At 39.2% G+C, this 14,710-nt stretch overlaps 1 protein-coding gene across 4 annotated transcripts in view; it reads left to right on the forward strand.

Moving 5' to 3' along the window:
* Eb1 (microtubule-associated protein RP/EB family member 1) overlaps positions 1-14,710 on the forward strand; it is a 76,260-nt gene that overhangs the window by 22,909 nt on the left and 38,641 nt on the right. For 2 of the 4 annotated variants that reach the window (XM_070095290.1, XM_070095292.1), the window contains exons 1-3: positions 257-312; positions 8,144-8,319; positions 10,281-10,387. In XM_070095290.1, the coding sequence (XP_069951391.1) occupies positions 293-312; positions 8,144-8,319; positions 10,281-10,387 (303 nt within the window). In that variant the 5' untranslated portion in view covers positions 257-292. Of the gene's footprint in view, positions 1-27; positions 172-256; positions 313-8,143; positions 8,320-10,280; positions 10,388-14,710 lie in introns of those variants that run through there. The other 2 variants (XM_053788558.2, XM_053788559.2) reach the window with 2 other exon arrangements.

Genomic DNA, 14,710 nt, shown 5'->3' on the forward strand with positions numbered 1-14,710 from the left:
CACACCACCACAACAATCAATAACCTTCAGGCTTAATTATGTGTGGTGTTAGGAGGAGGTTTAGACGATGAGAAGAGTAAAGTAGAGGTAAAATAGTGTAGACACGAGTGCGAGGCAGCAGCAGCGCCGGACACACCTTACGTCACACCGCCACTTATTTTACCTCCCCAGGTGGGTTTAGCGTTCCTTGCCTCCTCTCCCGGGGATTCTGCGTGTATGAGAGGGTGTGGGTGAGGCTGTGGGCGTGGGTGTGGGCGTGAGGAGGGTGATATGTGGGTGTAATAAGGGTTTAATGTGCTTCTCCACCCAGGGGTAAGTCTCAGCTCAACCCAGGTGTGTTTAGCGCTCCAGGGGCACTGTGTTGGATGTTGTGGACGTGGGCGTAGGTGTGAGCGTGGGTATGGGCGTGTACAAGCATCGTACAATAGCAGTTGAGTGTTTTACCCGCGTCTCCTCCATCGCTAGTCTCACCTCTGCCCCAGACGGGTTTAATGCTCCATGGGCATTATATACGGTATTGTAGGCGTGGGCGTGAGGGCGTGGGTGTTGTGGGCGTGAGGGCGTGGAGACTCGCCCACGCCAACACTGGCGCCCATTGTCAGTTCATCACGTTTGTACAATGAGTCACCTTGTGTCCCGGGGCCGTAAGTCACTCCCGGGCCCCTGCATGGCCCACACGTGGCCCATATGCATCCATGGCCCACATGTGGCCCATATCCATGGCCCACACATGGCCCATATCCATGGCCCACACATGGCTCATACATTCATGGCCCATATATGACTCATATAATCCATGGATTACCCATGAATGGTCCTTATATGACCCATGAATGGCCCCCACATTATCCATAAATGGCCCCTACATGACCCATGAATGGCCCCTACATGACCCATGAATGGCCCCTACATGACCCATGAATGGCCCCTACATGACCCATGAATGGCCCCTACATGACCCATGAATGGCCCATACATGACCCATGAATGGCCCCACCATGACCCATGAATGGCCCCAACATGACCTGCAAATGGCCCCTACATGACCCACGAATGGCCCCTACAACACAATAAGTATCAGGGGCCCAAGACTGTTCAGCTGCCTCCCAGCATACATAAGGGGGATTACCAAAGGACCCCTGACTGTCTTCAAGCAGGCACTGGACAGGCATCTATAGTCAGTATCTGACCAGCTGGGCTGTGATCTGTATGTAGGGTTCTGTGTGGCCAACAGTAACAGCCTGGTTGATCAGGCCCTGATCCACCATGGGGCCTTGTCACAGACTGGTCCGTGGGGGCGTTGACCCCTGAAACCCTCTCCAGGTATACCCCAGGTATACATGACTCGTGTATAGTAGGGTTTATTTTCCATGGTACATAATTTTACATTATGTACAGTATGTACTGTTTTATTGTACACTGAAAGATACTTTCTTGTACATTTTGGGCTGAATTAAAATTATTAATTACATAGTAGTTACATAAATGTTGAAAGCAATTAAGTTACATTATAGTATAGAAATAAAGTAATTAAATATAATGATTATTTTAAGTAATAACTCTTGTTGCAACAGCAAAAGTAGAATGAAGGATTGTAAATTATGGGAGTATAATTTATTGTACTACAGTAGAAAAGTGGAAGTGAGGTGGATGACGATGTACTCAATAATGAGGTTGCAATAAATGTATTAAGTTTGAGGCATAGGTACACGTAAGTTGCTGATTTCCATTGAGGTCTTCATGATACTGAATAAGTTTTATTCTCCTAGGTGTGGGTTATTTGTGCATGAGATGCTGTTATAATGAATCATTATAATATTAATATCTTTATTTCTACATGTACAAGGTATACAGGCCTAGCTGACATCAGTGACATACTACTGTATAGAAAGCCTCTTGTTATGCAGAGCATTTTGGGAAAATAAGGTCAGTTTTGTCCCAGGATGCGACCCACACCAGTCAACTAATGCCCAAGTACCCATTTTACTGATGGGGAACATAGACAGCCAGTGTAAGGAAACATGCCCAATGTTTCTACCCTCACCGAGAATCAAACCCAGATCCTCGTCATGTGAAACGAGAGCTTTTAGCCACCAGGCCATACCACCAGGCAATGGGGTACTGTGGTCAAGAGGTGCTTTATAACAGTGGTTTTGAAGGGTTGGTAGAGGGGAACATTGTGGTAGGTTCTGGTAGACAGTCCTTGATTCAGGGGCCTTTTATATTTGGTGTATTCTTACTGAGGTTCAGTTGAACATGGAGGATGTTAGACAGGTAAAGATTAAAAGGTCACAGTACTGTGGTTGGAACAATTCACCAAAAATCTGCTCTTTGGAAATGAGCCTTGTGATAATTTTTCGGTCCGTTTTCAATCATTGTCGCGTTACCATTGTAATTTAACAGTGGTCCAGGACTGACCAAAATGGTGTCGTACTTGTTATTATAATCAAGGTAAGCACTACACCTGCAAGGATAATATCATAAGTAAGTTCATTTAGGTACAGATACACATATATATAATTATCGTACATAATTTAATGTGTGTGTAAATTACCTAGGATAATCCCAGTGGAAATAAGACACTGACTTTTGGGTTATTCTAGGTAATTTACACCATGTATGATACTATATTTTCTAGCATAAATGGTGCCCTTTTTCCACAAAAAAACATGGAAAATCACCCTGACCCTTATATTGTATCTCATAAATGTCAACCAGTGACCCAATCAAACTTTGTTACTATTTAACTTCATTACCTAACAGAATACAGTGGTCCCTCGCTTTTCATAGTTCTCGGCAATCGTAAATTTCGCCAATCATAGGGGTATTTTTGTATAAACATGGACTCGCTTTTCATAGGTTGACTCGCGAATAGTAGTTCGTCCAGGACGCTTACGCACGGTGTGAGCCGGGGAGGCCTCCTTACCCAGCCAGTCTGGCATTGTTTACCAGTGAGTGAAGGTCCCCTCAAGTGCTCCTACGAAATATTTCATAATATTCCACTCGTTTTAGTGCTTGCAAGTACTAAATAAGCTACCATGGCTCCAAAGAAAGCTCCTAGTGCCAAGCCTGTGGTAAAGAAGGTGAGAAATATGTACAGTGACAAAGTCTTGTACCATTTTAGGGAAGTGTTAAAGAGACGCCAGAAACAAAGCTCTCTCCACAGTTACTTTGCGAGACAGGACTAGAGTGACTCTCAAGGTGGTCCTAGTGGCATTAAGAAACAGAGAAGAGAAGTAACCCCAGAAAAGCAATTGGTACCTGAGGTGTTGCTGGAAGGGGATTCCCCTTCCAAACTGTAAACAATCCAATCTCTCTCCTCCTCCAGTCTCCCATACACTAAGAAGAATCTCCAATAAAGGTAAGTGTTATGCTGTTAATGTTTCATTCATCATTTCCCATTGTATTGTTTATATACTACATGTATATTTCATGTAAAAAATTTTTTTTGTTTTAATACTTCCGAGTGTCAGAAACGGATTAATTGTATTTACATTACAGTATTTCTTATGGGGAAAATTGATTCGCAAATCGTAAATTTCATTTATAGTAGCTCCTCCAGGAACGGATTAATTACGAAAAACGAGGGACCACTGTACTCCATTCTACTGATTACACAGCAACACAGTAAATGACCATATGACCTGTCTTTGTAATACTCATTTGTACTAAATTGTTATCTGTTTTACAATAATTTTTGTACCACTGAATATATCATTGCTTAGTTAATCTTAAGTTAATTTTAAGCCTGCCCATAATGCTCTGCATACAAGGGACTTTGGCATGCTGCACTTTAAAAATTGTATTCCTTGTATTTCTCTGTATCATGTTCAAATAAATAAATAAATAAATAAATAAATAAATAAGGTCATGGTCAAGGGTAGGCTTTGTGTTATGCTTTAGCAGTTATTTACTTATGTTGCATTACAACTGCTTGGAAACATCATCATATATGTATTATATGCTTGTTTGCCCTATGTACTGGAAAATATGGTAACTGTACTTGTGTGTATCTGTGCCAACATAAATTTACTTAACCCAAAAAAGTTAGACAAAGTGACCTGTTTCCATTGGAGTCCATATATTATCTTACTATTTCAACCCTAGCAGTAAGTTACAATAGGAATCGATCATGATCATAACCTTTTGGTGATCCTCAAAGAAGTATTTGCTTTGTGTATTATGAGTGTGTTGCAGCTCACTAGGAAGTGTTAAATCGTGATTAATACTGTTTTTGATACATACAGTATATAAAGCGCTGTGTAAGTTTAAAATTTTGGAAGAAGACGAGAGTTGTCCAGCACCTGTTTCAGTGAAACTTTTATGCTTAGTTTGCCCAAAATCCTTTGCACAATAAATTTTTCTTTTCAGCATTGAACAGAAAATGTATCAATTTGTTTGTATCTTAATTGTGTAAGAACTAATCAAACCTATTGCAAACCCATCCTATTTAACTTTCTAGACTGTACGTATATGTTTCTTATAAGTGTCAATATACAGCAGATTAGAACAATATATATTACACATATAGCTCTGAAATAGTGCTATATTACTGATATAATCTCTGAAGCAGTTATATATTACAGATATAATCTTCGAAACAGTGATATATTACAGATACTATATGTAATCTCTGAAACCTAAGTAGTACGTTGGAAACAGCAACCATCCAGGGAGATACTACCGTCCTGCAAAGTGTGTAAAACGAAGTCTGTAATTGTTTTACATGGTGGTAGGATTGCTGGTGTCTTTTTTTCTGTTTTCTGTTTCATAAACATGCAAGATTTCAGGTATGTCTTGTTACTTCTACTTACACTTAGGTCACACTACACATGCATGTACAGTACAAGCATATACATACATATACATTCCCCCTCTGAGTTTACTTCTGTTTTCTTACTAGTTCTTGTTCTTGTTTCCTCTTATCTCCATGGGGAAGTGGAACAGAATTCTTCCTCCATAAGCCATGCGCGTCACAAGAGGCGACTAACATGCTGAAGCAAGGGGATAGTAACCCCTTCTCCTGTATACATTAAAGTTAAAAAGAGAAACTTGTTTTTCTTTGTGGGGTACTCTGCTTTGGTGGGATGTGGCTGGTTTGTTGAAAGAATAATAATCTCTGAATGTGATATATTATAAATATAATCTCTGAAACAGTGATATATTACAGATATAATCTCTGAAACAGTGATATATTACAGATATAATCTCTGAAACACTGATATATTACAGATATAATCTCTGAAATAGTGATATACAGTGGACCCGCGACCAACGATGGCATCGTCTAACGTTAAATCCGACTAGCGATACATTTTAACGCAAAAATTTTGCCTCGACTAGCGCTAAAAAACTACCAACGCGATTCATTCCATTCGAGACGAGTCCACTTGCAGCCTGAGCGCGCCTCACTTGTCCCGTGGGTGCCAGTGTTTACAAGCAGCCAGCCACCGCGGGCGCATCCAAACATACAATCGGAACATTTTATATTATCACAGCATTTTAAGTGATTGTACCTGCAAAATAAGTCACCATGGGCCCCAAGAAAGCTTCTAGTGCCAACCCTGTGGTAAAAAGGGTGAGAAATACTGTCGTACCACAGTCAGCTGCTGCTGCACCACCGTCAGCTGTTGCTGGACCAGTCAGCTGTTGCTGCACCATGGTCAGCTGTTGCTGCACCAGTCAGCTGTTGCTGCACCGGTCAGCTGTTGCTGCACCGGTCAGCTGTTGCTGGACCAGTCAGCTGTTGCTGCACCACGGTCAGCTGTTGCTGGACCGGTCAGCTGTTGCTGGACCGGTCAGCTGTTGCTGGACCGGTCAGCTGTTGCTGGACCGGTCAGCTGTTGCTGGACCGGTCAGCTGTTGCTGGACCAGTCAGCTGTTGCTGGACCAGTCAGCTGTTGCTGGACCAGTCAGCTGTTGCTGGACCAGTCAGCTGTTGCTGGACCAGCCAGCTGTTGCTGGACCAGTCAGCTGTTGCTGGATCAGTCAGCTGTTGCTGGATCAGTCAGCTGTTGCTGGATCAGTCAGCTGTTGCTGGATCAGTCAGCTGTTGCTGCACTATGGTCAGCTGTTGCTGCACTGTGGTCAGCTGTTGCTGCACCACCATCAGCTGTATTACTCGAAGATGTGGAGAGTGTGTTGTTGGTGTGGCTTAACGTGAAACAATTACCGAGAAACGATTAGCCCCAGAGGGTTAGCCACCCAGGATAACCCAAGAAAGTCGGTGCATCATCGAGGACTGTCTAACTTATTTCCATTGGGGTCCTTAATCTTGTCCCCCAGGATGTGATCCACAACAGTTGACTAACACCCAGGTGAATAGGAAAAAATGCCTGGAACTAGTGCTCATAATTGTGAATTTAAGGCCAGCAAAGGTTGGTTGAGAGATTTAAGAATTGTAGTGGCATACACAGTGTGATAAGGCATGGTGAAGCTGAAAAATTCCAACCCCAACAAGTGTTCAATTGTGACGAAACAGGCCTGTTCTGGAAGGAAATGCCAAACAGGACCTAAATTACTCAGGAGGAAAAGGTTCTCCCAGGATATAAGCCTATGAAATACGTACAGGCTTACTCTGTTGATGTGTGCTAATGCTAGTGGTGATTGCAAAGTGAAGCCTTTATTGGTGTATCTCTCTGAAACTCCCAGAGTGTTCAGGAAAAACAATGTCCTCAAGGCTAATTTGTGTGTGCTGTGGAGGGCAAACAGTAAGGCATGGGTCACTAGGGACTTTTTCTATGACTGGTTACACCATGCATTTGCCCCCACTGTGAAAAGTTACCTCCCCTCCTCCCATCCCATCAATCATCACCAGATCTTCAATAAAGGTAAGTGTCATGTAATTGTACATGTCTTCTTCAGTTTGTGTGTATTAAAATTAATATTTCATGTGATAAATATTTTTTTTTCAATACTTTGGGGTGTCAGGAACGGATTAATTTGATTTCCATTATTTCTTATGGGGAAAATTAACTCGACTAACGATGAGCTCTCAGGAACGGATTAATATCGTTGGTCAAGGGTCCACTGTATTACAGATATAATCTCAGAAATGCTGATATCTTACAGATATAATCTCTGAAACACTGATATATTACAGATATTGTCTCTGAAGGAGTGATATATGTAATCCCTGAAGCAGTGATATATTACACGTACAATATGAAGCAGTGACATGTTGCAGATATTATCTGTTAGTGTGGGGATATATTACAGATAGTTTCTGCAACACTGATATATTACAAATATAGTCCCTGAAACAATGATATTTTACTGAGATAGTTACTGAAACTGATATATTACTGAGAAAATCGTTGAAAAGGTGATATTTTACTGAGATATTCACTGAAACAGTGATAGATTTCTGAAATAGTGACATTGGTATATTAGAGATAGTCTCTAAAGCACTAAGTAAACATAAATCTAAAATAGTCTGTGTTCTTCTCAGTTTTCAAAGTGTCATGGAAACGGTTCACTGTTATTAGAATTACTATCATGGGAACAGTTCACTGTTACAAGAATTACTATCATGGAAACAGTTCAGTGTTATGAGAATTACTATCATGGAAACAGTTCACTGTTATGAGAATTACTATCATGGAAATGTTGATGAATGGTTCAGAGAACCGCCATGTTGATAAATTAGACACACGTGCAACTCTTGGGTATCTTTATTGAGGAAACATTTCGCCACACAGTGGCTTCATCAGTCCATACAAAGGAGAATCGTGAAGAACAGGAGGAGAATGAGGTAATCAGTCCCTCAACCTTGAGGGACTGAAGGTTGAGGGACTGATTACCTAATTCTCCTTCTGTTCTTCACGATTCTCCTTTGTATGGACTGATGAAGCCACTATGTGGCGAAACATTTCCTCAATAAAGATACCCAAGAGTTGCACATGTGTCTAATTTATTATCATGGAAATGTTCACTGTTACGAGAATTACTATAATGAAAACTTTAGAAGTTAAAGTAATCTAATCAAAATGAGGTAAAAAGAAGTTGCTGGACTATTGTTTCATAAAGACTATACGTGTATACACATAACCTTGTATTTCCATTGGGGTCCTCTAATTTCCAATAGGCTCCTTAAATTTCCATTGGGATCCTTGATTGGATATAGTATGTATTTATTTTTCAGAGTGTCGGCAGCAACAATGGCAGTAAACGTGTTCTCAACAAGTGCGACCACAGAGAACCTGAGTCGTCATGACATGCTGAACTGGGTCAATGACTGCCTCCAGTCCTCATATACAAAGGTGGAAGAGTTGTGCACTGGGGCTGCCTACTGCCAGTTCATGGACATGCTTTTCCCAGGTGAACCAACTTATTGTGACACACTTATTGAAGGTTGTATATTCCCAGAGATGCTTCTCTCTGTACAATCAGCTCACATATGAAGATCCTCTATATAGTGGAATTTTGTAATACAGTTGTGATAGAGCATCCAAAATTGAATAGCACATACTGTACCATGAAGGCCTTTCTGGGTGCTGTTGTTCAGTTTTGCTGTACTTTTTCAAAAAAATCACGATATAGAGGAAGTTTATAAGAGCTAATTATATATACACCCAGAGGTGTGTATATCCTTGTATATTTACCCAGAGGTGTGTACATCCTAGTATGTATATACACCCAGAGGTGTGTACATCTTTGTATATACATTTAGGTGTGAATGCATGTACATATATAAATAGAAAGGTGTATATCTGTGTATACTGTAAATACACAGAGGAGCCCAGACTAGGTGCTTTAATATGTTATAAATTAGCCAAGCAGTCACTATGATCCACTTCTTGGAGAACATGTTAGAACAATTTGAACTTCTCAAGTCATTCATAACAAACTGGAGTCTTACAATGTAAATTTTATTTCTTTATGCAGTACAGATAATGTAGGTTACATGTAATAAAACATTGTTAGGCACAAAAGAAAGCCACTAATATGCAGTGCATTTCAGGCTAACTAATGCTAATGCTTAAATGTTACTTAACTCTTTCATTGTCCTGACCCCCGATCTTAAACTTGTCAACAATCTCCAAGAATTAAAAAAAAAAATACTTATGAAATGGTAAAAAATCTCTGAAGGTAATAAAACAAAAAAGTACAAAATTTGATAGAAAATCAGGCTTTCTCTAATTTTGCTGCCTCAGAGATATTTACACATCAGCAATTTTGCTCACTTTGAGTCCTATTTTAGGCCATTTACTTTGTTGCATTGACCAAATTCTTAGCTGTTTCACTAGTATGTTTTCCATTTTATTGTTTGAGCACAAAAATTGCCCAATCAGCTATTTCAACTACCCCAAAAAAGTGTTCAGAAATTGGTAATTTGGCCAGTTTCACACAAATTTCAAAATATTCCAATTTCAAAATAAGGTTTAGAATAAACAGTGCAGGCATTCCTGGCACTAAAATAACATTTCTCCTGTTCATTAGTTATGTTCCCAGACTTTATGCATGAATTCCATTTTGATTTTTTTATTCACACAAAAATAAATTTACTGTTATGTAATACAGTAATAATTGTATAAATAATATGAGCGCATTTGTAAATGCACGTTATACCTGCCAGTTGGATGTGTGTTGGATGAGTGATGTGATTTGTTTATTCTTGAATGCCAGCAAAAATCGAACATTACTGCTACTTTGAGCTCAATTTCAAGCTATTTTCAATCCTGAAACCACTCAAAATCATCTCTATTTCTGTAATACATATTCCATTCTATAAATGAAGCGAAGAAGCTGAGAATACAATCACTAAACCATATGAAATCAAGTCACACAGCAAAAATCTCTATTTTAAACTAAAAACAGTCGTGGTATTTTTTCTCAAAATGCACTGTGTGCTGCAGGATATCTTTTGTATGGTGCACACTTACCACATAGACCCATTTTCTCATATCTAGGTCCAAATTTACCACTCACAGCTTATCTGAGTGAGCTGAGCTCATGGCGAAGAACTACGGCACTGACACTGGCTCTTCAAAGCAGTAGAACTACAGCACAAACCCTGGAGGGGTTAATGTTTTGTTCCAGGTTCCATGATTCTGAACAGCAATTTTTATAGTGAAGCATCTCTTGATGTATATTACAGATCTTGTTCTTAATGTCTTGTTCTGGGTTCCATAATTCTGAACAATAATATATATAGTGAAGAATCTCTTGATGTATGTTACAGATCTTGTTCTTAATGTCTTGTTCCATGATTCTGAACAGTAATGTATATAGTGAAATATCTCTCGATGTATATTACAGGTCTTAATGTCTTGTTCCAGGTTCCATGGTTCTGAAGAAAGTTAAATTCAACACAAATTTGGAACATGAGTACATCAACAACTTCAAGATCCTACAATATGCCTTCAAAAAACTGCAAGTAGATAAGGCAAGTGTTTGTGCACTGTTACTGACACTTTTATCACTTATTGTTATTTAAAGTGCTGTTATTGTTATTTGAGGTGCTGTTATTATTTGAGGTGGTTATTATTTGAGGTGGTTATTATTTGAGGTTTTGTTATTGTTATTTGAAGTGCTTTTACTGTTGTTTGAGGTGCTTTTGTTGTTGATTGAGGTGCAGGTGATGTTATTTAAGGTACTGCTGTTAATTAAGGTGCTACTGTTGTTATTTGAGGTGCTATTATTATTTGAAGTGCTGCTTACTAACTTCAAAAATATGTAGTTATGAAGAAGATTGTTAGCACATTAGGTATCTTAAGCATTGTAGTGTTCAATTATGTTGTTAAAAGTTACCATTTTAATTATTTTTTACTTCTGAATCATACTACCTTGGCTTAAAGTGTGATAAGTAGTGATGAATAAAACCCCCATTTAACACTGGCATACATCAATGGTAGGATAAGACCCATGAAATTCAAATTCAAATTCAAAATTTATTCTCTTTAAGGATTACAATGCTGAGTTTACAGAATTTGGTTATTGTGTGGTTTACATGTAGTAAAATAATAATTACAGAGTGTACCACTAGAACACCTAGCATGGCTAGGCATTTCGGGCAGACTTAAATTAAATCTTAAGTTTAAAATATTACAAAATTATGAGGTTAGTTGGTATTATGGCTAAGTGACTAAATACTAGTTTGTGAGTTTAGCAATGTGAATGCTTTTGTTTTGGCACTATACATAGTTTCAGTATTGGAGTATCACAGGCCAACTTATGACTAGTTAAGATTCATTATTTTGAGATTGAGATTGATATTTCTGTTTATGGTCAAATGGGTGAGTGAGTGTAAGTGTTAACCACCAGGTGGTATTCGTGTAATTAGTTGACAGGGTGTATCAGGGAGATAAGATGTTTTCTGATGGTAGTTTTGAAGGTGATGAATGTGTCTGCAGTTTTAGAATTTTCAGGTATGGTGTTCCAGATTTTAGGGCCTTTCACATACATTGAATTTTTGTAAAGGTTTAGTCGGACACGGGGAATGTCATAGAGATGTTTGTGTCTGGTGTTATGCCTGTGGGTTCTGTCACAACTATCAAGAAAGCGTTTTAGGTCAAGGTTAATATTGGAATTTAAGGTCCTGTAGATGTAGATTGCACAGTAGTAAGTGTGGATGTACTGAACAGGGAGTAAGCTTAGATCTATGAAGAGTGGGGGGGGGGGGGGGTGTTGCCAGGGATGGGATTTAGTGATTATTCTTACTGCAGCTTTTTGTTGGGTTATTATTGGCTTTAGGTGTGTTGCTGCAGTTGAACCCCAAGCACAGATAGCATAGGTGAGGTATGGATATATAAGTGAATGGTATAGTGTGAGAAGGGCAGTTTGCGGCACGTAGTATCGTATCTTGGAGAGGATCCCAACCGTTTTGGATACTTTTTTGGTTATGTGTTGGATATGGGTGCTGAAGTTCAGGTTGTTGTTGAGGTATAGGCCTAGGAATTTGCCCTCATTATGCCTGGCAATTAGAGTGTTGTCGATCTTAATGTTAATTTGCGCATCTCCTGCTCTGCTACCAAACATAATGTAGTAGGTTTTGTCAGTGTTAAGCGTAAGTTTATTGGCTGTCATCCAAGTCGATATTTTGATCAGCTCCTCATTGACAATGGTGTTGAGGGTGGCAAGATTAGGGTGAGAGATGACATAAGTCGTGTTGTCAGCAAAGAGAATGGGGTTCAGGTGTTGAGATACGTTTGGAAGATCATTGATGTATATGAGGAAGAGCAGGGGACCAAGGACACTTCCCTGCGGAACTCCAGTATCAAGTGGCTGTGTTGTTGATGCTGTGTCTTTAATGGTGCCATACTGATACCTATTAGTAAGGTAAGATTTGAAATATGCAAGCGCATGGCCTCTTATACCATAATGGTCAAGTTTGTGGAGTAGGATGCCATGGTGTACTGTGTCAAAAGCTTTTCTTAGGTCAATAAAAATTCCTAGTGGATATTCCTTATTTTCCAATGCTGTGTAAAGCAGATCTAGCATTTTTATGATTGCATCGTTAGTGCTTTTATTTTTCCTGAATCCAAATTGGCAGGGGTTGAGTATGTTTTGTGCCGTAATAATGAATACTGTATAGTCTCCTGTGCACGAGTTTCTCAAAGATTTTGGATAGCAATGGTAAGTTTGATATTGGCCTATAGTTGTTTAAATCTGTAGGGTCACCACCTTTATGTATTGGTGTAACCCTTGCCGTCTTGAGTAGTTTCGGGAAGGTGCTAGTTTCTAGTGACTTGATAAAAAGTAATGAGATAGCATGCGAGAGGACATGGGCCGCTCTCTTGTACAATAATGGTGGGACATTAGACAGATTCCCTGAGTTATTTTTAAGTGACTTTATAATCTTGGTGACTTCCATGGGCTCAGTTGGAGCAAGATAGAAGGAATTTGGGAAATTCCCATCTAGGTAGTCCCCGGCATGGGCATTGGTGCGTGGGATTTTATTGGCGAGATTAGAGCCTATGGTTGAGAAGAAGTCGTTTATCTTGTTAACTGTGTCAGTGGGATGCAGTGGTGTTTCATTAGGTTTAGTTAGGGCAATATTCTTGTTTTTTTCAGTTTGTGGGTCCCTAGAATCTGAGAGAGTGTTTTCCAGGTCTTTTTTATATCTCCTCTTGTGTCAGTGAATCTACTGGAGTAGTATAGTTGTTTGGCTTTCTTTATTACTTTGGTGAGGACTGATGAATAGTGTTTAAGAATATCTTTGTGTATTAAGCCCTGTCTATATTGCTTTTCATATTAGTGTTTCTTATCAATGGATTTCAGAATGGTGCTGGTTAGCCATGGGCAACCAAGCCGTTTGTTTGTGATCTGTTTCGTTTTTATAGGACAATGTTTGTTGTATAGTCTAAGTAATTTGTTAAGAAAAATGTCTGTCCAGTCATCAATACCATTGGCCTTGGAGAATTCTGTAGGCCAGTCAACAGTCTCTAGGTCAGCTGTGAACTTCCTTATTGGGGCCTCATCATGGAGTCTAAATGAAACTTTGTTGTATTCAAGTGGTGGTTTACTAATGTTTGTCAAGAGGAAGGTAGGGTAGTGGTCTGTAGTGCTATCTGTGATTATCCCTGATTTAAGGGGGGCTAGTATATTGGTCCATATGTGGTCTATTATGGTTGCACTTGTTTCAGTGAGCCTGGTTGGTTTAGTTATTGTTGGTATGAGAAGTGTGTTGTTCATATTGTTGATGAAATCAGTTACAGGCTGATCATCTAGTAGGCCAAGGTTGATGTTGAAGTCTCCAGCTAAGAGAAGGTGGTGCTTATTCATTTGTCTGTTTGTTATTAGTGCCTTTAGTTTCTCACTGAAATTTGGGATGTTTGTGTGGGGTATCCGGTAAATGGCACCGATTGTAATAGGCATCTTAAGGTTTTTTACAGTAAAATTAGCAAAAATGTATTCTCCATATTCATCACTAAAGCAAGTGGTGCTAATACAAGATAATTGGTTAGAGTAATAGATTGCAATACCACCCCCAACTTGGTATGGTCTGCAGTTGTGGATTGCTGTGTATCCTGGTAGAGGGTAGATATCTATTGTGTCCTGCTTAAGCCAGGTCTCAGTAAGAATAATGCAGAAGGGTGTCTTTAGTGATTCAAGGAGTGCCAGGAGGTCATCATAGTGTTTGCTTAAGGACCTAATGTTGTAGTTAAGTACTGATAGACTTTTAGCATTGTTTAGGATAGTGCTGGCTTGTGATGCTGTGTAGTAAAGGCAGTTCCTTTCCAATAGGTTTTGATTGTGTGTCAGATTATGGAGGTTTAGATCAGGGTCAACGTGATCAATCATCTTCTAGGTTTAAATTATGGTTATTTATATCCTGAGTTGTGGGTTGAGTTTTAGTACTGACATCTGTAGTGGTGGGAAGTTTGGACAAGTGTATAGCTATAGCATTTTGGTCATGTAGAGTATAGTCACTAATACACATAATGGAGTTGATGTTGTCTATGTGTTGTGCTGGAATGAGCTAAAGTACAACTAGGTATAAACTAATAATATAAAAATATAATTTAAAAATAGCAAAAGACTCTCACATGTAATTGCACTAAGGTCTAATGTAATGACTTTGGTATAGTCTATGTATTGAGCTAGAATGAGCTATAGTACAACTAGGTTTAATCTATTAATATAAAAATACAAATTAAAAATAGCACCAGACTCTCACTAGTAATTACACTATGGTCTAATATAATGAATTTGGTATTGACTATGTATTGAGCTAGAATGAGCTATAGTACAACTGAGTTTAATCTAA

The sequence above is a fragment of the Cherax quadricarinatus genome, chromosome 49 (assembly GCF_038502225.1).
Source record: "Cherax quadricarinatus isolate ZL_2023a chromosome 49, ASM3850222v1, whole genome shotgun sequence".
Lineage (NCBI taxonomy): Eukaryota > Metazoa > Arthropoda > Malacostraca > Decapoda > Parastacidae > Cherax > Cherax quadricarinatus.